The sequence below is a fragment of the Nipponia nippon genome, unplaced genomic scaffold, assembly GCF_047370975.1.
Source record: "Nipponia nippon isolate SJK-2023a ecotype South Korea unplaced genomic scaffold, ASM4737097v1 scaffold_28, whole genome shotgun sequence".
NCBI classification, from domain to species: Eukaryota; Metazoa; Chordata; class Aves; order Pelecaniformes; family Threskiornithidae; genus Nipponia; species Nipponia nippon.
Window position 1 is genome coordinate 1,993,231 of NW_028262345.1, and position 23,449 is coordinate 2,016,679.

The following is a 23,449-nucleotide window of genomic DNA, read 5'->3' on the forward strand; positions in this document are numbered from 1 at the left end:
GGGGAGAGCTCAGGGCATTTTGGACAGAAGAGTCAAAAGCAGTCAACTGGTCTGCTTTAACCCCGGCACTGGGATCTTGTAGGGTATCTGGAGAGCAGATGCACACGTGTAGGCTGGGAAATGGGGAGGGAGGAGGGAGAAGACACGGCAGGGACAGGAAAGAGGAAAGGCAATTATGGTCTACAACTCTGTGTTGTATTTCGAGCCCTGGCTGCAAGTTTCGCTTCCTTTACTTCTGAAATACTTCTTACCCAGCTTTGCCAGGTGCTTTGCAACAGGGAAGAAGGTGCTACGTGAACGCAGGGTCTGAATATTGCCTGGGAGCCCTTCAGTTGTGGAAAAAAAAATGCAGGAAATAAAATTTTAAAGGATCCCACAAACCAAAAAAAGCAATCAGGAAAAAACTCTGCTGGACTAAATAAGGAAATGAATTCCCCTAATTACCACAAGATGCTCCCCCAGTCTGACAGTATCTCTTGGAGCAGATGTGTTCAAATAATATTTCCTCAGCCTCCAGCCTGCGTGGGCAGATTCCAGCACCAGCCACTAATGTTAAAAAGGACCTAATGAGCATCGACATTAAGAAACTGCCTTGGCTTTTGGTATCTGCATTTTTCCCATCCTCCAGGCCAAGCTGCAAACATTTTGTTGGTATTATTCACATCAGAAAGTGCTTGATTTTAAAAAAACCAAACCACTAAAATCTGGATCCATGAAAGCAATTGCTAGAAAGGAAGGACTGAAGTCCTTGAAGTTCTTCTGTAGACAGAGTAAGCGCAAAGGGGCAGGTCTGAGCTTTTTCTAGCAGTGACAGCAAACTCTGCCTGCCTTGCTCAGAAGGTCCTGCAGATGTTATTTCGGGATGAAGAATTATACACACTCACACATACATCCCAAGCGGGTTCCTCTCACTAATTTTCCATGTGATTATCTGTATTAGAAATGCTGCATAGCGCTGGAGGTTCTTGGAGTGATAACTTTGCCGATCCACAGGCAAGTTTGCAGCTGCGGAAATGCAGCAGATAAAATTAAGTTTTTCTCCACTGTGCTTCCTGTGCTGCTTGGGAAGGGACTGTCCAAAGATCTCAGTGATTTTGTAGCAGACCCAAGAACAAATGTTCTGAATTCTGCCATCCGTTGCCTCCCCTCTACCACCGCTGTTATATAGCTGCTCTACAAATGTTTAAGTGGAGATCATTATAACAGCTTGTAAAGAACGACTTCACAAGAGTCTCTTTTCCACTTCCCTCTCCCTTCTCCCCATTCCCTTGTTCAGAGCAAGCGCTCTCTCTTCCCCTCCTTAGTAATCCACATTTACGCTCAGAAAGCAACTGCTTTAATTAGACAATGATTGCTTTAAACAGAAAAAAAAGGATTGGAACGAGGGGACTCTGGGAAAATTTGCCTTCGCCCGTGGTAGCCACCTGACCTCTTATCGGAGCGATGCTGTGCATGGCCTTCGCAGGGCTCCACGAGGACAGAGAGGGGATAGCTTCTTGGAAGACCTGGAAATTAAGAAATGCTACTTGAAGCCTTGCCAGGTAATCCTTCAAAGGGTGAGCGACGGGTCCTTACAGGACTACACTGACAGCAGGTATCTTCCCTGCTTGTTCCGAGCTCAGTTTCAGAATCCAAGATCTTGTCCTCCTCAGGGCCCCCCTCTCAGCCCCCACTCTCCATCCTCATTTCTGAACGAGCTCCAAGGTTGATTTCCTGCGTGTTTGAATAGGACCAGCTTGACACAGCCTGCCTTGGGATGAAATCACCAACTTGGCTTGCCTTCTGTCTGAAAAACAAATCCTTCTGCAGGGCTTTCATCTAGAAAAAGGACAAGGATTCTGAAATGCAGGCAGGCCTCTGCCAAGTTCCTGTGAACTGCTGCCTGAGTAAAGCTTATGTTTGCTGTGTATTTAGCTTAGCTTTAACAAAGGTTACCTAGCTGAGATCTTACGCTAAAAATAATCAATGAACCTTCAGGTAAGTGAGATACCGAGTGCTTGCAAGGACTAGCTGTTTTCAAAGAGGAACGGGAAACCATGCATGGGGAAATCTCGCACACTGTGTGCCAGCAAAGGCCAGGGCAAGCTTGGAGAAAGGGAAGCTAAGACACCAGCCTCAAAGTGAGAGGACCTTCTTCCATGACCCAATCTTCCAAGGTATTTAGGTCGTGATGGGAATAGTGTCTTCTGGGATATCTGGGCTTCAGCTTTCCTATTACTCTGCAGAAAATGGTGATGATGGTGATGCTAACTTACAGGGAGCCGAGAGCTCTGCACGCGTGGTATGCAAGCAGTATCATCCCATGGCATGGTGGTACGACACGCTCCGGGGGCCTGCTGCACACTGTGGTTCCTGCACTGGTTTTGGGACAGGGTTGCTTCTATGAGAGTCCTCAAATGTGACAAGCAATTTATGGACTGTTCTAGCTAGTAATTTTGCATCCTAAATGAGTGAGATGCCAAAATTATAATGTACCTATCGTACTTGGTTTGCCTCTAAACCTTGAAACTAGCCCAAGGCCCATCTCTGCCCTTCCCCAACCCCTCTAATTTTCTTTCCCAGAACAGAAAATACAGTTTCTGTGCTCACACGGAAAGGAGCGGAGATGGGCAGTATGCTCCCCTCTCCCCAGCAAAGTGCTGGAGCAGAGAAGTGCAACAGGAGCTGTGGGCTCAGTGATGAGTTTGTTACACGCGGGTTCCTGTACTGCAGGAGTTTCTCAACCAAGCTCATTAGCCCAATCAATCTGAACCGCAAAACAAGGCCCTACAACCGCACTAGGTTGTGAAGGTGTTTGCTGGGCACGTGCAAGCAGCTACAGGCAAGGCTGGGTTACGTATCTACTCTGCAGGAGCTTCCACTGATTCTTGCTAACATTTCTCCTCATTGGAGAGCTGGGGTCTGAAAGCCACCATATGGTTATCATTGGTATCGGAGAAGCATGTGGCCAGAACATGTGTAACTCACATTTTCCTCTGGACCACACTCAGCCTGCACTTGTTTATTGTGGGGGAGGGACTGGAAAAATCATTGACTCACCGTCAGGAACAAAACATTTAAAATCTTGAATTGAAAACGACTCTTTTTTAACAAAGCTTTTCTTCCGGTGCAGAGGAAAGGGAACAAGTGTTGAGTGGGAAAGTTTGGGGGCTGCACAGTGTTTTCCCTCAGTGGATCAAAGTGGGAGGGATATACTGAAGGGACAGCTCTTTCTGGCGCTGCTCTAGCCAATGTCAAGTTTCTACTCCGGCCTTGCTCTAATCCGTACCTGGCTGAACCCATACAGAAAAATAAAGAGCCACACTATCTCTGTTCCTCAAGTCATGTCTGTTTTAGGTATTGCTGTGCTTAGAAATGTCTCCATCAGAAATGAAACTCAGATGGATCTCTAACTACCCACCCGTCAGCTAGGATCTAATGACGCAGACAGACCAAAATTGCACTGCAAATGGCCCATACGGTGCTAAAGCACAGCGTGCTGGGAGAGGAGAGGATTAAAGGTGGAATTCCGTGCATTTCAGGTACAATACACAGCTCTGCTAAACATTTACTGGCAACTTTGTGCATGTCATTTTGCAGCTTTGTGCCTCAGCTTACCTGTATTAATGGGTCAAAGCTTGCAATGCATGTGTAGTTCTAACAGTCTTGTATGATCTACAGCAGAAGAAGAAAATAAGACTGTAGAAAAAATCAAAGACATAAAATGGCTGTGGGCAAAAAGGCCTCAAATTTGGGCAACGCTACCCTCTGCCCCGTTCCACAGCTGAATTCAACAGCTGCGCTTGTGTCTGGTTCAGTGAGGCTGGCTGAAATGCATTCATCTACTTACAAAGCTCCTGCAGATCTAAGGAGGCTCTGCTGGGTCTAAGATCTGAGCCAAGCTTAAGCCTGGATTCTGTTGCATCCAGCTCCATTTGCCACGATGGATTCTGCCAAGCTCGCCTGAGCACGGGAAAGGCTTCCAGTTCTAATTCTCAGCTCTGCTCTCTTGCCTCTTTCCGTTCTTCCTCTCTCATTCTGCTGCCGGAAAACACACGAACAATGGAGATTAGCCAGAGCTCAAAGGCCTTTCAAGTGTTTTCCAAAAAGCACGAAACCTCTGCCTCTATTCCTTGCTGGCGTCGCAGAAAGCCAATTCTCCCCCCACCCCACACACTCTCCCGGACATCTCAGAACAGCGAGTGCCTCACATAACTGAAGGGGGTTCCTGTCCTCGAACCTAACAAACAATGAGATGACTGAACATCTGGAAGGAACAGATGCTTCTCATATCCCTGGACGGCGCGTTTCAATGTGTACTTTATGCCACCCAGGGCTGTCTACCCACGAAGAAAGGGAATATGGGCTCCTCGGCAGAGTGGAGCCCAACAGCCATGAGTCAGAGAGCTGTTGGTTCACCAATATGTAGATGTGCAGTTGGTGTCTCACTGTAAAGAACAGATTGAACAGCACTGTTCACCTGATGATCTCAAAATGCACGGCAAAGACAGGGAGGTATTCACAGCCCATGGGGATAGGATAGACCAGGAATAATTGGGGGTAAGCTGCTGGCTGAAGATCGTGCAGACAGGCATGTGCAAAATCAGCGGGCTTGGCCCCCCTGCCCCGTGGTCCTTCTCTTCAGAAAATCTTATCTCTCCGCTCGTGGCAGGGTGCACGGAGAACCTTGCTGGTTCAGCCTGTGGAGTCCCAATCAGAAAGACTGATACAGGTAAATAACAGGGACGAAACCCACAGCCATCAACTGCAAAAGAGTGATCTCTCTTTGCAGCCGAAACCACTACTGGAGCAGGAGCCTTTCGTCTCCTGTTGCAGACCAAGAGCAGACAGGAACAAAATACACCCGTCCTTTAGCCGTGACATCTGAGCACCCTGCTCAGGTATCACGTTTTCTCTGCCTAGCACCCAAGGAAGCAGGAGTCGCTCGCTTCGTTTTCCAGAGCGCGAGCGGCGGCACAGACCCGCTGAGGCTGCCAAGCCAAGGCTTCACGGGAAGGACACTTTGAAGACTGATCCCGCGCTATTCTCACAGCCCAACCCTTTGCGGCCTTTGGAGATGGACGAGCGAGATCATACCAGCCGGGCGAGAAAGGGGAGAGCTGTGCTGAGAGGTCCCACCTACCGGCACCGGGAAAGGGAGATGAGGACGTTGCAAGTGCCGCAGCTCTAGTCTGTACTCAGCTAAGCCGAGCCCCCGAACTCCAAACCCCTGGAAGTTTATAGTTCAAATCCACAAGGTATTAATCTAGTTCAGTCACTTCCAACACAGTCACTAAGCTGCCAAGCAGCAGCGTTGGGAGTTACATAGAAATAATCCCAGCCTGAGCTTCTTGTGGCATCATAAATTGCCTGTGTCATCAGTCAGCAGAAACCTGAGATGAAATTCTTTCCTTTGCAGTTAATTATTTCCAAGCCTTTGCAGCCTTAGCAGAACTGGTGAAAGGTGCTGAACTGTCAGCCCTGGAGAAACAGGCTTTCCATTTGTCCACAGAGGCGGGCAGAGGCGAGCCAGTAGTGAGCGCTTCAACCTGCTCTGTCAACGTGCTGCAAAGCTTGTGCTCGAGTTGGACTACCCTTCTTTCCCACCAGTCCAGGCTAAGCAGCTCTGCTTGCGTGCCCCTGAAAAACCACAGCCTCAAACTTATGTAGCTTATTCGCAGGGCCAAACCCAATGTGAATTTTAGCCCGTGTATCTGGCAGCCCTCTAAGGGTGCAGCAGCCTCCTCCAGACCCGTTGCTGACGTTTATCATGGCCAGGTGCAAATCTTCTTGCTCTGGCCTAGCGCCATGAGACCAGCATGTTTTTCAGAATTTCACCCTCCTACCAGACAGTGTTTTTCAATATTTTGCATTAAATCTTCTGCTGTATTTGATTAGCCTGCAGCAGCTGTTTTCCAGTCTCACAACAAATCATAAATCTATAAGCTTATGTGTGAGAGACTGTCTGTGCCTAAGAATGCTTGTGTCTGAGAAACCGCGTGGCTGCACAGCTGCGAATGAGCCTATACCTGAATGCAGGCTTGAGTGAGAAAGAGCAAATCAATAAACCTTCGTACATAATCAAGTCTGAATCTACGTTGGAGGCCATATGATTACGCAGGGTGGTTTACATATGTTTGTGTGTGCATGCGTGTAAGAATTCCCGCTTGGATATGCAGATAAATTTGTGTAATTCCTTAAATGAGTGTTGCACACTGGGAACATGAGAACTGATGTTAATAAACACTCGATCGCACCCGTGTGAGCTCATGTACGTGCATACGCTTCTACGGAAGAAGGTGAGTTTTAGCACAAGCATGTACTACACACGAGCATGGGAATATCAGAGCACAGCGTTATGAAGCCCTGATGCACTCACCCCCATGCACAAAAACACGAGTCCATGGGCAATCAGGTTTGTGATTGTGCGTACTCAGTCAAGAACTGCTTGTTGCGAAGCCAAGATCTCCTGTCCCATGGCCAATTCAGATAAGGAGAGCAAATGGCTGAAAGAGAAGGGAGGGGAAACTGCTACATACATTAAAAAAAAAAAAGAAAAGGCGTTATTCAAAGACTATAAAAGGCAAAAGTTTGGATGAAGGAGAAGAGAGAGGGTTGCCAAGTCGTTGCAAAAAAAAAAAAAAAAAAAAAAAAAAGGAGCAAGCTGCTGCCAGGTCTTGTCACGTGTGCTTTTACTTGTATAAATCAGTCACTCTAGACCTATGGTAGTTCTTGCTGACAAGCTGTCAGGCTCCTTGGCTGGGGGAATAGGGCATGTGCTTTACATGCACTTACAGAATAGTAAACTGTTATTAAAAGTGGGAAAAAAACCCAGTCTGATTTACTTGTGGTTTTGCCTGCTCTGTATTACCACAGAACAAATTCACTCGTGTGTGGAGTAGCTTGGGTGCATGGAAAACTACAGGCTAACCTCCCTGTGGAAGCACTTGACCTCTTAAGGGGATAGGCAGAAACAAAACATCTCCAAGAACAGAAAACATTAAATGAAGAAATAGGCTAAAGCCACAGAAACGCTGTGCAGACTTCAAACAGCCCGAAGCACCGAGGGACGTGGTTCACCCACGCTTGGAACCGGACAGACACCTGTGAAGGTCTCAGCCTGGTTGGGGAGGTGGGGAAAGCACCTCGAGGCAGGCTTAGATCAGGGCTGGGATTGGGCCCGCTGCTACGTAAAACCCAGGCACGTTAGCTGGGCCCAGAGCGGAGAAACTGCATAGGCTGAGTTTAGCAGCCAACAGTCCTGCCCTGCCCGGGGGTGCGGCGAAGGGAGGAGAAGGCTGCCGTTTTCGGTGCCGAGGGAAGCGGGGAGGTGTGCGCGTTGTCTGAAGGCCGCTGGGACCGCTGACGGGAACGGGCTTGAGACGGCAAAAGACAGGAAGGATGGATGCTCAGCTTAGGGGAGGAAAGGAGAATTAAAAGCAGAAAAGCCAAAAAAGGATTGAGAGAGATGTTATACGAAGAGAATAAATAGATAATTGTCTGAGGAAAACCTGACCAGACTAGTTCTCTCTGTATTGACTTTGCAGCTAAGTACAGCCTCATCGCTGCCTCTCCACGTTACAGGGCATTCATCCCGTTTCATCACTCAGCAAGCTGCACAAATGCACGCACGTATATAAATACCGGCATGCACCGGTCTGGACGATCTGCTCGTGTCGCCCCACCAAAACACCACGTCGGCACTCATCCCGACTCCCATCCAGAACCTGTCAGCCTTCCCAAGACAGATGCCTGTTTTTCTAGTCTATCCCACATCACACACTAACTCACTTTGGACAGTAATACAGCACTCCCAGTGTCAGTCCACGCACCAGGTTTTTAGGAAACGTGCTTGTCAGGCCCTTCAAACCAAGAGTAAAAAGTGAAACCCAACAAAGATATGAAATTTTATGGTGCCCTTTGTAGCAACACTTCCAAAACTAGCTTTGGCTGCAACGCAGACAGTTGGATCGTGCTGATCCAAGACCCACAAAACGCACAAAGCATCCCTCTTGGAAGAGACTGAGTTTTTCTGTGTGTCTTTTACTGTATTCCTCAGTTTATGGGGTGTAACCTCGCACCTCTGCTGTAACCTGTTCTGATCAGTCCCCAGGGCTGCTTTGTCCTCAACAGCACATTTATGCCACTCTCTTGAGTTTTACTGCTTATTTGTTATAGTCACGTTTGGAGGAAAATGCTTATAAGACGAAAACAGAACTATTTTAAAAAATAACTGTCTGCCAACAAAACAAAAACCAACAACTGCTGCAGCCTAAATCTCAACCCAGATTGAGAGCTTATTTGAGCATGCAAGCAGACAAAATTCCAGTAATTAATCCTACCACTAATTCACAGGGAGTACAAGCTCTTCAGGACACAGACTGAGGATACAACGGAAAAAAAATCGAGAAAACGAGATGTTTGTGGGGATTTGCAAAGCAAGGCTGTAGCCAAATCAAGCGCTCCGGGTTTCCAACTCACAGCTCCTGGCCCCAGCTGATGGACTCGCTGCCTTGCTAGTAAGACTTCAACACATGACCAGAACAGCGCAGAGGATGCGATGAAATGGCTCGTGGTGCTGAGGTCTCAGGGTGGATCGTGGAGAGAAGGTCAGACTTCTGCAAGACTCGTATATTAAAGTAGGTCACTGATCCAACCCATCCATTTAGGGTTATATGCCTTACTGATGACTTCAGCATCTAACTGTCTTGACAACACCAGCGAGGAAGCGCTGCTGCCAAAACATCAACGGATCTAGGGCAAAACTCAGCCCCGAGCAGGAAGCCAGTGTTACACCCAGGCACCTTAACCACCTTCAAAACAATGTTTAACCAGGATCTGAAGTTGATATAAGCAAACGGAGTCGTTAGCAGGCGCGTTCGCAACAACAGTTATGTCCCTGGGTGGTCTCTGCAGTTACACAGAGGCCTGCATCTAACGCGTTCGACAACTTTTCTACGTGTTACTGTCTTGTACAGGTGGGGACAGTGGGGCACTTGCCCAAATGGTGGGTTGTGCAACAGAGAACTGTCACTGGACACCATCACAAAAAACATAGGCTCTTACTTTTTGAACAATAACAGCATACACCCAAGCCCAACCAAACCAAAAAATCAAGTACAAACACCTCAGTTGTTAAGTACATAGTTATCTCAGGTAGTTTACTTTGGTCTTCTTTAAAAGGTGTGGCTGTGAACAAGTCATGAGGCATGGGGGATTAAAGGAAGGGGGAGTAAGAGGTTAATTGGATTCTATTTGGAGAGGGATTTAGCTTGGCTGAGTTTTTTCAGTCAGCAGTGCATAGTGGAACATGTCACTTGTAATTGAGCTAATGAAACACCTCTGGAGATAAAAAAACACAAGCTAAATTCAGACTTGGCTAAGAGACTTGAAGTTCATTCACCACAAGGTTACACAAAGAAGTAACTGCTTTGTTTAAGGATAGTGGGCTGGAAAGGTAACGGCGGAACTGATTTTACTTTGCAAAAATCTGTTTTTTCTCACTCAAGGCTGCCGGACCTAGGGGTAATGAAGCAGGTTGTTTTGTTACGGACACTTCCAGGACAGGAATCTAAACTCTGCCAATACGGTAATGCGATTTACTAAGTCCAGCCTCTCTCCTGCTTTAATGATATTGTATTTGTTTTCTAAAAATAGAATAGGGAGGGCAAGCATTTTGCTCCATGGTTATGGCAATGGAACTACACATGGCTTAGCCAAAAGAGGGCTGCAAGTACCTGCCCTTCTCGATGCACTTTTATGGTGGGCTGCCATCTTCCAGCGCAGTTCCTTTCGGTTTTCTCAAGGGGAATTACGGGTTTGTTTTCTAGCCTTCAAAGCCGTGACAAAACCCCCTCTGCCCCAAAGCCAAACTACCAAACATGACTTGAATGCAAGTAAGGGAGTGCTGGCTTCCTGAGTCTGCCAAAAGGCTAAGCCAGAGTCCTGCAGGGAACTGCGTCCTCTTTGTGAAAAATGTTAATGATCTGAAATTACCTGTCTTCCAAGTCACGAAGACAACCTTTAACAGTAAGGTATATCCTGGAAAAAAAATCGGAGACATTTTCAGGAGGCAATTTCAAAAACATAGAGGTATTTTGTCAAAAAAAAAAAAAAAAAAGTCTGTCTTTTCAAAATGAACCACCAACTCAGAATGAAAGTTACTTTCTAAATTAAAAAGTTGCAGTGAAAATTAGTTTCCAGTTTTGTGGGTTTTATATCCTTGTTTTGGGGATAATTACAATAATCCAGTAATTTTCTTTCCAAGACACTTTTAGAAAACCAAAACTCCACTTCTTCATTCCCCCTGTCTCCCTTCAGGAGTTTAAGAATAAAGTTAGCTTTAAGGAGAAAAGAGGACATACTTGACACCCCTGACAAAAAAAAAAAAAAAAACAACAACACAGTAATGAATTTTATGCAGTTGCATAAAAAATATTACGGACACGAGGACCTCAGTCTCTGAGTGCACTAGAATGCTTCTGTGCCAATCTCACAACCCAAGAAACCCTGAAATGATGTGGCTGCACCCTGTGTAAGAGAAAGCCGTAATAGCACACAGCATTGCATAAAACACTAAGTTACTGCATGAGGAGATGGAGTGTAGACTTACGCCTATAGCCCCTGCATAGATGGAGAAGGCAAGGAGATCCAGGAGGCTGGTTTTTTTATATCCTGGTAAGTGTGACGTTTGTTCAGCAGGAATCGCCTCTTTCTCTTTGATTCCTCCTGCTGTGGTTTGATTCTTCCCTCTTCCTGCTGAGGTTTGATTCCTCCTTCTCTGGCTTTAGGAAAAAAGACAGATAAGTAGCTGCCTGGTCTACTAGCAGGTACCTAGAAAATGGAATGTCTCCAGTTAATTAAGGGATCAAAATAGCCAAGGTGCTGAAGGAGAGGAAAATGTGCCCTGGTATGTCAAGCAAGTTGCTTGTGCTTGTGCTGTTAGATTCTTTGTCTTTCCCAACATCCAGCTCAGAGTCTCTGTGTTGGACAGCAAACAAAAGAAAGGCTTTTTCAGAACACGGGTCCTGCAAACCCACTTTGAGATGGGAATTCAAGCTGCAGGCTTTCTGGCATCATCACTAGCAATAAAGACAAAAACAGATCGTGCCCAGTTACAGCTCTGCAGCTGATTCAGTGAATTTGCACAAATGGCAACTGATGGGGAAAAGGCACCGCTGCCACCAGAGTTCAGCTAACAGTTCAGCTGCCAGCTCTCGAAAGAAAGGAATCCAGTTCCCTCCCCCAAAGCTGCATGGCTCCTATAGCGCTGAGAAAAAGAGGGGTAAAACCAGTAGCAAAAAAACTACTTAAGATATCACCGACAGAGAAAAGGATCATCTCCATGGAACAGCTTTATTGCACCGCGAGCTCCATAGCCACTCTTTTGATGAGAGCCATACTTTAAAGGCAATCTGTCCTGGATTATAAACCATGTAATATTTGGGGAGCCAAGAGCTTCCTATTTCACGTTAGGTGCTATTAATTGTGCTGGTTATCATGTTGTGGAGTTTGACCTCACCTACTGATTTCCCCTCACTCCTGCTGCAAAACATCCATCACTTTTTAAAGGGTTACATAAAGCTAGAGGGAAAGGTTCTGGTTTGTGTTAGCTTGATTGCTATAGACTTTAATAAAGCACCCATCACAGCTGCCTAGCCACACTATAGATCAAGCTCCTATAATTCCTTTCATGTCTCCAAAGGGGAAGGCTAAGCAAAACATAAAATTTAACCTCACAGTGCTTTATTTCTGGCTTGGAGAGATGTCAAAGGCCATGCGAGCTTTCACTTTTTCCTCGCTCCCTTAGAATCCACAGCAACAGGCGGAAGGAAGGAAGCAGGAAAGGCAAGCAAGGACAAGGCAGTAGCTACATACGCTGCACTCTCCATGTCACCTAACAGCACGCCAACACTGAGTTACTGGCCCGGGAAAGACAAGTGTAAACAAATGGCCTTTGGAAACTCGGCAGCTAAGGTAGGTAGCTTTGAGATCAGCTTTTTTTCCTCAACGACAAGGCTACCAGGGATGAAGCCACCCGTCCAATGTCTACTTGTGGCAAGCCTGGCAGGGAATCCAGCACAAAGGCTCGTCACAGCTGAGCATGCATATACGAATAGTGAAAGTGCTATATTCTGCAGGTTTTCTTTGGCACTTTGCTCACCCAACCTGTTGCATACAGGGTAGCGAATTCCCCAGAGGACTCACGCTAGCACACACGTCAGTGGGATGCATAGCAAACCCATCTTGTGTAGGAGCCTCCAAAATCTGCTTCCTCCTCCACCAGTGGAAGCAACCAGCTTGAGGCGCCTCTGCCTCCTACTACTCAGGGTGGAAAAGGTGAGGAGGAGGAAAGAAGCAACAGGTTTAACTCCTGTCCCCAGTCTCTTCCTGGATACGTTACTCCCTGTATCAACAGGAGAAATCCTGGAGAAACAGAAAAGCCACAGGATTTCTTTGATAAGAGATCCGCCCTGGCGTTGTTTTATACACCTACCTCACAACGGCAAATTAATCCCAGGGGGTTAGCTCATGTCCACACAATTAACGTCCCATTAATGCTACTGAACAGTAACTGCATCCTGCCTCTATCAGACAGATCACAGAAAATGAGTTGGGCACAACTCCGGTACGATACAGGCAGGACTCGGGCTTTGCCAGTACAGCCAGCTAGACAAAGAATTTCCCCGAGTCTTCTTTACATGAATTCAAGCGCTACCAAATGGTATTCACTCCAAGGAAGCATTTCTCCCTGAGATACCAGACGCTGCCCGTGCAACGCGCAGCAGCCACGTTGCCTTCATTTCCACTCAAAACCATCTGAACGCCTGCCAGACGGTGAGCGGAGGAAATAATGTGTACGCACAGACGCATACGTGGGCCTTCTCCTCAGATGGCGTGAATCACTGACGCTGGAATCACGATACCTAATGATACACTGTGTTAAACAGTTTTTAAGAGAGAGTTTTAAAGTAAAAGGAACTGGAGCAAAATTAAAATATTGAATTACCTGTCAGATTAAAAAAAAAAAAGGAGCTGTACGCCTTAGAAGATAAACAAAATTCTGCCTCTAACACAAATAGCATTTTTAAGGGCAATTCACTTTGTCTGTTCTTCAAGGAGATTTTTCACCCTGGGCTTGCGCTCACTTTTGAAAAAAGAGGCTGACCCGAGCCTTTTTTTATTTATTTAAAACATAACAAGTCAACCCCAAGCCATTTCTTTTTGTTTGGCTCTTTCTCTGTATTAATTTCAATTCAATCAAGGAGGCAGTTGCATAACTGTTGTTTGTAATTGCTGTCACGTCAACCCTGAAACTGATCACTGCAACACTGAAGTTATATAAAAGGGTTTGTTAGGATTTTTGTTCTTTTTCTCGTTTAAATTGTGGGAAGATGAAGCCCTACCCTGGAGAGATGTTTTGGTTTTCTGAGCTCTGTTGCCTATTAGTCCTGCGCTTCGGTGTCTTTTCTCTCCACTTTTGTTTTACAGAGTGCAAGGGTCTGTTTATGCACACATATTCTCCAAAAACAGTTCTGTGCACCCCATTAATACACAGGCTATAAAATACACTGTGCTGAGTCAGAGAAGCAATTGGCAAAAGTAAAGTTCACCAAATGAGTAAGCTCTTAAGGAGCGATTTAAACACGTTTCTGGGAAGGCAAACTATTTAAATGCTTAAGTGGACTGGGATTGTAATTTACCTTGCTCTTCTGAAGCCAGTGGACTGTTACCCTTCAGCAATGTCGTACCAAACCCTGAGGGATCATTTCTCCTTGTGTGTATGTCAAAATGTCTTCACTTACACACATAAAAATGATCCTGGAATGGAGAGCCGCCTCCTCCACCAGCCCACAAACACATCGTGGTTTCCTTGCTCCTCTCCCAACACTTCTGGTTATTCCCCTTTGACTCAGAGGTGTACTCACCTGGGAGACTTCTCCCCCGCCTCCAAAGAATTCAGATGATCCATTTTACCATTAGTTTTCTCTCTTTCTAGAGGCGCAAATGCCAGAGGCATACTCACAGCTATCTTGGGCCCAAGGTAGTTTGAAAGCTATACTGCACTGCAGACATAAATGCTTTAAGCCAACAAATAATTAAGGACTGTACTTTGTTTTGGCGTAAACGAATGCTGCCCAAACTTATTCGATGTTCCTTCATACTTAACAGCAATCTGTTCGTAGCTGACATTGGTTTTTCTTAGAAGTAGTCTGGAAAATGTCAGAGTCTACGCGGAGAAAAAACTAAAGAGAAAAATATACTGAAGTACCATCAACGCTCCCGCCCTCCAAAAAACCCCCTCTCAAGTCCACAAAATATATCGGCTTCCTTACAGTTAATATCTTGTCCGTAAGTCCTGCCTCCCTGTGGAGAAGCTTGTTTCGAGATGAGCACAGCACCACAGCAAACCACACCTCTCTTTTCACTCCAAACTCAAGAGGAGTTTGCAAGGGCTAACCGAAGAGCAAAGCAGGGTTCTTGCTGGAGGTTTAAGCTAGCAACCTGTTTCATCCGATGAGAATCAACCGAGAAAAAGACAGCAATACCAGCTGTTTCTGTAGGGAAGCAGCTAGGAAAGAGTTGGTCAATCGATGTTTTTGTATGGTCGTTGTTCAAAATTCCTTCTGAATGAGCACATACAGATCGTGTGTGTGTGCGCGCGCGCGTGCGTGCACAGGGGAACAAGCAGTACTTTGTGAGAAAAAACTGTTATCTTCTAAATGATGGGATTATTGCAAAACACAGGGCCTGAGCATCTAGCTTGATGCAGGCATATGGAAGACTGGGAATGCAGTTTAGCCAAATGCAGTGGATGTATTCTCCAAGATACTCCCACATAAATCCGATCAGTTGTATTTGAAACGGGAGGGTGTCTAAGAGTCAGCGCTAGTGGCACAGCCACGCAAATGAACATGCAGTTGAGCAAAGTGCCTCTCTTACGTTGGGGTCATTAACTTCAAAAGTTGGATAGAAGAGTTCAAATTTTAAAAATCAGAGGTAAAGGTTCAAGTGAGAGACACAAATAGATGCCCCGTGAGTCGCTCTCTAATCTTCACCAGGAAATCTCGTGACTGAGACAAAGGCAACTCATGATCAAAGGCAATTAACTCAAGCCTTTAGAGTGGTTTTCAAACACATGGTTTTCACTCTGGGTGTCTGTGGCCTATTTCTACAGGATTTGTGAAAGGCAACTAAGAAAATCGGGGCTACTATCAGTAAGTCTGCTATTCGAGAATGCGTGTCTCCTCTGAAAAGAAGTGTTAACAGATCCCAAAAATCAGAACGACTGAAAACCGCAGGTCTCTGTAACCGAGCTGTAACCGAGGCTCTAACATGTACACACTTACCCCTGCTTTGCTCGCTCATGGTCTCACAGCGATCTCTGCTCTAAGAACGGTGACGGCAGAGTTACCCTCAGTACTCTGGAGGTGCAGCATGCACAAGCAGCTTGTGAAAAGCGCTTTATACATAATCCAAGCCAGGTTTCTCTTAGCAGCTTCACTTTCACCAGGATATCGCATGTGTAGGAACGGTGCAGCAAGCCCTGGGAGAACTCTGTTCCCTGCTCTACTACGTTCTCGGTAGCTACGAGTTCAATCTCATCTCAGCCACTCTCTTCTGTGCAAAAGAAATAGTACTTTGTTACTGTCAGGAATAAAATGCTTAAACGCTATAAGGAAGCCACAGAAAAACTTCAATAGCGTACACTTGCTTTGTTAAGGACGTCTAAAATAGATGTTTCATGCTAAACTTAAATATATGGCTGTGCTTTGGAAAAATCCGCTCGAGTCACAAGCCTGAACCTCGATATCCATCAAAGGTATGCATTTTAGCAGTCTTGCCTTAGCTTTATGATAGTATATGTTCATATACAGTCATACAGGCTTTAGATTTGTAATGGTCTGCTAAGCATCACTGCATACTCCTAACTGGGTCTGTCTCTCTTCAAAGCAGCAAAATTCTTGCTTTTGCGGGAGACCGACAGAGTCAAAGCCTTTACATCTCAAACTTCATTCTCTCCAAAGCCCTGACCAGGTACGTTCCCTCTTCCAATTATGCTTTCGACAAAATACTTCCATCCCTACGCAAGGTCCTCAGGAAAATGAGAACTCGGAATTTAGAAACTCTCAACGCCCCCCTCCGCGGTTCACTGTGGCTGCTTACTCTGCACCACGGAATGCTTCTCCATTTTCGTTTTCACTCCCGTGTCAGATGCCAGACACAATTTGACTGCTGGTGTATTAACCGTGCCAGCCTGCTCGTTATTCACAGATGCTACTGGGCAGAGTTATAATCATTTCAGCCAAGCAGTGACAAAACTTCCGTTTTCCTACCTGTGCCCTAGCTATGTGTTGATCCAGCCAGCATTCCAGCTCGGTCAGACAGGTGGGTCTGTAGGAGGCAAATTAATTTAATTGGAAGGGTTGCCAGAAACGGCAGAGGTGTATTTTACGTCCCATGACTCTAGGCTGTTTCATGACTATTTGGAAGCTCACAGCTGCGATCACGATGACTCTGTCTACTGTCCTTTTTAAACATCTTCTGCTTTGACTAATTTGATTAGGCTCATTCTTGGCTGGCTTTCCATCAATAAAACCCCGTTCAAAAGATGGCCCCACCGCTTTTGCAGAATACAGCCTAAAAGAGAATATTAACAAAAGGAAATGTAATATACAATGGAAAATTAAACAGAAAGGTGTACTTTATTCTTAATACTCTTTACTCATGTAACTTCTCCAATCATTTATTAACGCTTATTTTGTTTTAAACTACCTTCCTCCCACTGACAGCTTCAGCAACAGTGAGTTCTCTTCACACTCAACTATTTTGAGTCTAATTATAAGCAAAAGTTGTAAGAGAACGTAGCTCTAGCAACACAGTGGCACCTTTTTACGCAAGGTCAAGGCTAGTCTTTTAAGACAAACTCTGGTATAGTTAAATAACGACACAAAGCAAAGATATACTCCATAAAACATTAATATTTTAATGAAAAATCTTAGCTTCATGTTTCTATCCAAAGACACTCAAAACTAGTTTTTCTCCCCCCTTGATTTTGACCTATAATGGGACCGGTTTGGAGATTTTTTTTTTTTTTTTGTATTTTAGAACATTTTTTTTTAAAGATTAAACAACCAGGCTAGCAAAAAGGTACCCAATACATACTTTTCTTATATCAAACAAGCTAGTATTTCAATACAATGTAACTATACAGAATATATACATTACACATATGATCACAAAGCAAACACTACAGGCTCAGAACAGATTTGAAAAAACATGATATTCACATTGATTACAATAACTCTAAAAATGATTGTAACGTTGAAACGGCACTTAGTTTACAAAAAAAGTCACAAAAATATATATAGCCACCAAGAACTATGGTTCCTGAAAAATACTAATAGCCAGATAGTATTATATAAAATGTGAAGTGTATTTAAACATCGTATACATTAAAAAACAAAACCAAAACCAAAAAACAATTCTGTTAAGTCAATAAACATGCCAAGTAATCTAGCTGTGGCCAGCATCAACAAGAGAAGCTGTACTGTGGATGAGATGACGACTGGATATACGGCTGGTGACCGGAGACTGGCACAGTTAAGGGGGTTTCACTGTTACTAAAATGCACAAAGAAGCCCAACAATAATTTAATTCACATTTTTTCCTCCAGCTTACTCTTTTCCCTCTTCGGGGTTTCACCACAGGGCAGCACCTAGAGTGAAGGCACTGCAGGAACAGGGCAAAGAAGCTGTCCAAGAACTTTGTGTAGCCAGGGCTATAAGTCAGAATATCAAAAGCATGCATCAGCTAAACGAATGGTTAAACAAAATCACTCCTCTGGGGACTTCAGCAACCCTCAGGAAGACTGTAGGTACAGTTGCCACACAGGCTGGCAGCACCAGAAACTGATTCGCGTTTTTTTTTTTAGTGCAACCAGATTTGTAGTTGAGACCTGTGGGACACTGAATTACTGTGATAGCACACATTGAGTTAACAAAAACCCAGAGCAGTAAGTACTGTTGCATTAAAGAAATTCACATTTGTTTTTTATGGTACATTTCCTCAAACGCTTTGAACCGACTCTATTTACTAGGGACCTCTGATGTGGCTGAGGCACCGTCCAGCCTTAAACCCTCTTATCTGTCATCGAGATGCTATGGAATTTATTATGTCCATACTTGGAGATGAGAACCCTCCAAAACCGGGTTTCACCTTATAAGCAAAACTCGAATGTAATCGATCTGAATGAAAATTAGCTATTTTCCGTATTCTGATGGTGTGGAAGTTGCAATGGACGTAGGAGCAACACGTGCTCCCACATCTGCATTTTGTCCATCCCTGCAGGGTGCACAAAGCTCCCGTTCTATTTGCATATAAAATGCTTCATGGTTGTCTCGGAGAGAGACCGGCAATAGTCTCAGTGCTCTTACGTCCTGGGGCTGGAGGGGAAAGCCAGCAACCAAGAAGCAACTGAAGCCCTCGTATAAAACTTTAAACCATAGCTTAAAAACAATAAAATTTTATCCCGTAAGGGACATATAGGGATCATAGTCTTATAAAATATATTTTACTGCATTGGCAGCTATTACTTTTTTAAAAAGTTTAAATTCACACCTTTTAGACTCAAGATACTTGTGAACCCAGAACCATTTTCAATAACCTAGTCTACTAATCTCTCAGTATGAGAGACTTGACCATAGTATCTGCGAGCCTGACAACTGAACTCAAACTGTAGTAAGACAGACAAATCATCAGGAACACACATCTTTTTTTAATGTGGTGTAAGAACAGTGACAAGCAGTTCTCACGGGGAGCTTAATTTGCTAAATGTGTAGGCATCCCCACGGACTTCCAGGGGAGTTGTGCTATGTGTCTGCATCGAAAAACAAAACAAACCCTTACAACTTGGCGAAATCTCCCGCACAGCTAAAACATTACTTCTTTTTCTTCCGCTCTTCGCAGGCACATAGAAAGCTTCTGCATTTTTTCCCCTCTCCCAAGACACCACGTTAAATCAGGAAAAAACCTATCCCTTCCTTTCCCATCGTTCCCATCAGACGTACTGCTCTACACAGTATGCAGGGAGTAAGGACCCTGCAGAGACTCCGAGAATCCAGGTCCCTGGCATACGGCAGAACCTTGCTAGTTCTGTGGTAGTGAAGGCACTCTGCTTGCAAAATAAATGGGTGAGGAAAGGATCTTCCACTGAGTGCAAAGATTGGTGCCACATGGGAGAAGGATATGCAGAAGCAAGACATAAATCATTTCGTGAATTGATTTGGAGACTATTCATCGACAAAGAAACTGCTGCAATGGCTCACACATGTAGCTATTTGGAAGAAATTCTAAACAACTTAGAAGGGCCACAAAGATGATGAAGGGACTAGAGCATCTGCCATACAGGCTGAGAGTGATCCGACTGTTTTGTCTGGAGAAGCCTCAGGGGGATCTTATCAACGTGTAAAACTACTGGATAGGAGGGGGTAAAGAAGATGGAGCCAGACCTTCCTCAGTGAGCACAAACCAAAATACAAGAAATCCCATCTAAACATACTAAAACTTTTTTTACGGTGAGGGTGGTCAAACACTGGAACAGGTTTCCCAGAGAAGCTGGGGAGTCTCCATGTTTGCAGATATTCAAAAACTGACTGGAGTGGGCAACCTGTTCTCGCTGACTCCGCTTTGAGCGTGGGGGTTGGACTAGCTCACCTCCAGAGGTCCCTTCCAATCTCAACTATTCTGTGATTCTGTGATCCTTGTCAAGCAGAACTAGAAATGCATACCAAATAACGGGGTCTTTTTTTTTTGGGGGGGGGGGTGTGGTGTGGTGTAAAAAAAAGACAATGCACGCCAGAGTTCAAAACCCTCTGATAATGTACTGAAAGATATTGATGCTTTAAATTTAATCCCAAGTGTAGTTTAAGGCAAGTTTCTTCTAGCTTAGTTAGACATCTGTCTCGCTCAATTTGGAATCTAAGCATATAAGCAACAGAGATTGTTTTACGATGTCCTATGTTTTTACATCTACCCTGTGAAGAACACCAGCATTTCAAAGAACTGAACGCTTCCAACAAGTTCAGGAGGAGAAATAAAACGATATTTGTATTTAATCTGTGTTCACTTCTATGGAGAAAAGAGATATTAACAAGGAACAATTACAAACAGGAAAATTCACAAGTACACCCAACCCTAAAACAAACAAACAAACAAAATCCTCTAAGAACTCTATTGTTCCTGCAGTTGAATCAGACTGAAAAGTGAGAACTAAATTAAGATGTTACACAGAGATTACAGGGTTGAAAAAATAATGTGTAACACAGTGCAATGAACAATGAAACCCACGACTTGCCTTGTACCAAGGTGTTAACAGTTAATGACACTCATTTCTTTTCAAGGAAGAACAGATTAGAGCTACAAAGTCTTTTTAACTCCCCCCCCCCACCTTCTCTTTGGTATTCAGAAAGCACTTTGCCTTCTGACACAAAATTTGAAGTCTTAAAAATCCAGTATCCAGATATGTCTATTCTGTATTTGCACATCTCCTCACCAATAAACTGTTTAGCAAAATATCTAATGGGTGAAAATTATCAGATTCTAACAGAAGATTATGTCCGTCTGTATCTAACCACCTTTGATTATTACATCTGTACAGTCTGGAAATGTGTTTCTGTGTGAAGTACTTTTTACTACGTGAATCACAAAGGATTCTCATATACCTGCAAAGTGGAGCAACATCGGGAAAAAAAGAAAATAATGTATTTGAGTTCAGCGTCACAGCCCTATAATTCAGGATAAAACTCAGCAAAAGGCATTTTCTTGTCTCACTGGCTTCTCAGTTATGGAAATCAGAAGTGGAAGAGAACTGGTCTTTAAATTCAGCCCATCAGCAGACACTGGACTAATTCACAGTACAGCATCCCAAAAGAAGAATTTCTCCTTCAAGCCCTTTTAAGATGACTCTCAAAGGTAGACATACAAGACTCAATTGTAGCAGAGAACTTCTTTGCAGCATGTTTCTAAAACACCCTTCGGATCTGGTGGAGAAACGTCATTCCAGTAACTTGGAAAGGACTTAAATCCCAACTGTTTTCACTCTATTTAACTAAAATGTGTGTTTTTTACCTAAAACACAGTGGAGAAAAATCGTTAAAGTCACTGAAACCCTTTAAGCTCTTTCCAAAGGGCAACAGACTTTCTTCCTTACGAAAGTTGGCTATTAGTAGAAACAACTCAGACCTACAGAGCATCAGAGCTGCCTAAGCTAACTGAATACAAATTGATCTTGCAATATAATACAACTTTTGTGCCTTCTGTTTCTTCAGGAGCAACCTTTCTCTATTGGTTTCATTTCCTCCTCATGTTTGCGTAAAACAAATCTGGACAGAAAGCAACAATTTAAAAAAAAAAAAAAAGATTCAAAACTAAGGGAGTATATCATGCCTTTGGAATACTAAGATCAAGTAATACCTACTCGCTCAGCATGTCATCTGTAGGCGATAGGCATTTGGCATCAAACACTGAGTTAACTTCAGAAGCAATAAGAAAAATCACAAGCCTCCTAATGTATTTCCTAATTTAGGTTTCAAAGCAGTACTATAGCCCAAACAGCCTCGACAAAACAAGACTCACTGCTCTGAAAATCCCACACTCTAAATTTGCAGCTTTCTCTAAATATGGAAAAATGAAATTGCAAATCTCTCAATTTATTGCTTACTTGAGCTGTGTATGTAGCTGGAGTAATGGCCTTTAATAAACCGAGTTGGCAAGGATTTAAAATGTTTTGAAACAGGAACAATTCATCATTGCTATATAGGCTTTTTGTAAACAACCCCCTGTTGGGTTAGAAAGTTGGCCTCTAAAGAGAATAAATTGCTTGTTTTGTCCAAAACAGACTAATAAAAATCTCAGAAACTATACATGCATATGTATTAACAAAAAAATGTGCAGTAATGCACAAAAGAGCTCATTTTTTCCCATCTGTAAACTCCCTCTAGCTAGCTTTTGGAGATTAGTAAAAATACAGTGTATACGATAGGGGGAAGTGACCAGAACTGCAAACAATCTGGCCACGATTTAAGAATTTCAGTTTGGGAACACCTTCGTTTTCGTACGTGGCTCCCCTTCTACAGAAAGATACAGTCGTGAGATACTTGTCAGGCTTGCACGGCTATATACTTTTCTATCACCCTCAATTCATTATGCACCATTAGACTTTTCCCGACTGTAATATGTCCACGCCTAACCTTAGATGGGCAAATCTGGACAGGCTATTTGATCAAGCAGTTTCTAAAAGGACCGGAATATAAGAAGTAGGAATACCTGGCATGACATCACTTGGTTTGTCGAAACTGATTCATCTGAGATGAAAAGGGACAATGTGTTTTTAAAAAGCGTGTGACTGTTAAGTTTCAAAAATGCTTACCATTTCCAAGAAAACGGTTACAGTAAGCGCTTTGAAAAACAGCAGGCACAGAGATAGGAAGTGTCATTTTTTTATGCAGAAGATTAAAGCATCCACTCAAAACTAGTCAAAACTGTTCAATAATGATTTCCAATGCATCCTTTTGTTTGTCATTTTAAAAAGGTTTCCTCTGATTTCTTTCCCTTAACCAGAGGGTCTGCAGAAGCAAGAGAAACTTAATGAGCTGCTCTAACTGTGGAAGAAGAAATAGATAAAGTGATCTGAATCAGTTGTTCTTCTTTAGAAGTGTATCACAGCTTCCATGATGTTCTGACAAGATCTTTTTGTGCATTCAGTCTTAAATATTTTCACAGAAGTGATCGTTCAGTCATGAAAAATAATGTAACATCTGTTGCAGTTTTCTGTTTAAAGCGTAGCTTACAAAGTAAAAAGGGAAAATCTCCCCACTTTTGTTTAAAAAAATTAAATTAAAATGTACAGGACCAAACACAGGCACTTTCCAAAGAACAAAACTGAAACCAAACCATGAATTATTCAATAGTAATAGATGACAGCTCCGGTTTCGGAGGGTCACCTGCGGCTGCCTCAGCAGTGGCGTTAGTCTTTGGCTGCTCTGGCACATCTTCTTCCTTCTCTGCCAACCCACCCAGAGACCCCAAGGGGAAAGTGCTTTCACAATTCTGAGTTGACGACACCTGTGAAATGACAGGCATTTGGACAGAAGAGTTGCTTTCAAAGCCATGCTCCCCTAGCTCATACTGCCCGAGGGTCTCTTCTTGTTCCTGGTTTAAGTAGTCCGGTACTAGGAAGTCACTAGAAGAGGGGCAAAGGACAGAAGAGAAATGTCATTTCTCACACAAACATTAGCGATATCAGTTTCTTTGTATCAGTTACATCACACAAGCTACATACTGCATTGCACAGAGAACAAAGATATTCATTTCACATTGCTCTAAGATCATCACAGCGACATACTTCACTAAGCACTATAACCTGGTTCTCATTTAAACACACAGAGAATTTACTCAAAGGCATCTATTT

At 43.9% G+C, this 23,449-nt stretch overlaps 1 protein-coding gene and 1 long non-coding RNA gene across 22 annotated transcripts in view; both read right to left on the bottom strand.

Annotated features, from left to right (window-relative positions):
- The window catches only part of LOC148054979 (uncharacterized), a 35,325-nt gene extending 18,721 nt beyond the window's left edge, over positions 1-16,604 (bottom strand). For 9 of the 17 annotated variants that reach the window (XR_015706072.1, XR_015706064.1, XR_015706075.1 and 6 more), the window contains exons 1-6: positions 16,317-16,604; positions 15,330-15,600; positions 10,592-10,763; positions 3,830-4,020; positions 3,598-3,654; positions 1,430-1,505 (exon numbers count right to left, since the gene is read on the bottom strand). This is a non-coding gene — a long non-coding RNA (uncharacterized LOC148054979). Of the gene's footprint in view, positions 1-1,429; positions 1,506-3,597; positions 3,679-3,829; positions 4,021-6,358; positions 6,489-10,591; positions 10,764-15,329; positions 15,601-16,316 lie in introns of those variants that run through there. The other 8 variants (XR_015706062.1, XR_015706063.1, XR_015706066.1 and 5 more) reach the window with 8 other exon arrangements.
- A 339-nt stretch (positions 16,605-16,943) lies between these two features.
- ZBTB44 (zinc finger and BTB domain containing 44) overlaps positions 16,944-23,449 on the bottom strand; it is a 41,177-nt gene continuing 34,671 nt past the window's right edge. For all 5 annotated transcript variants that reach the window (XM_087763437.1, XM_087763436.1, XM_087763432.1 and 2 more), the window contains one exon: positions 16,944-23,221. In XM_087763437.1, the coding sequence (XP_087619563.1) occupies positions 22,939-23,221 (283 nt within the window). In that variant the 3' untranslated portion in view covers positions 16,944-22,938. The remainder of the gene's footprint in view (positions 23,222-23,449) is intronic.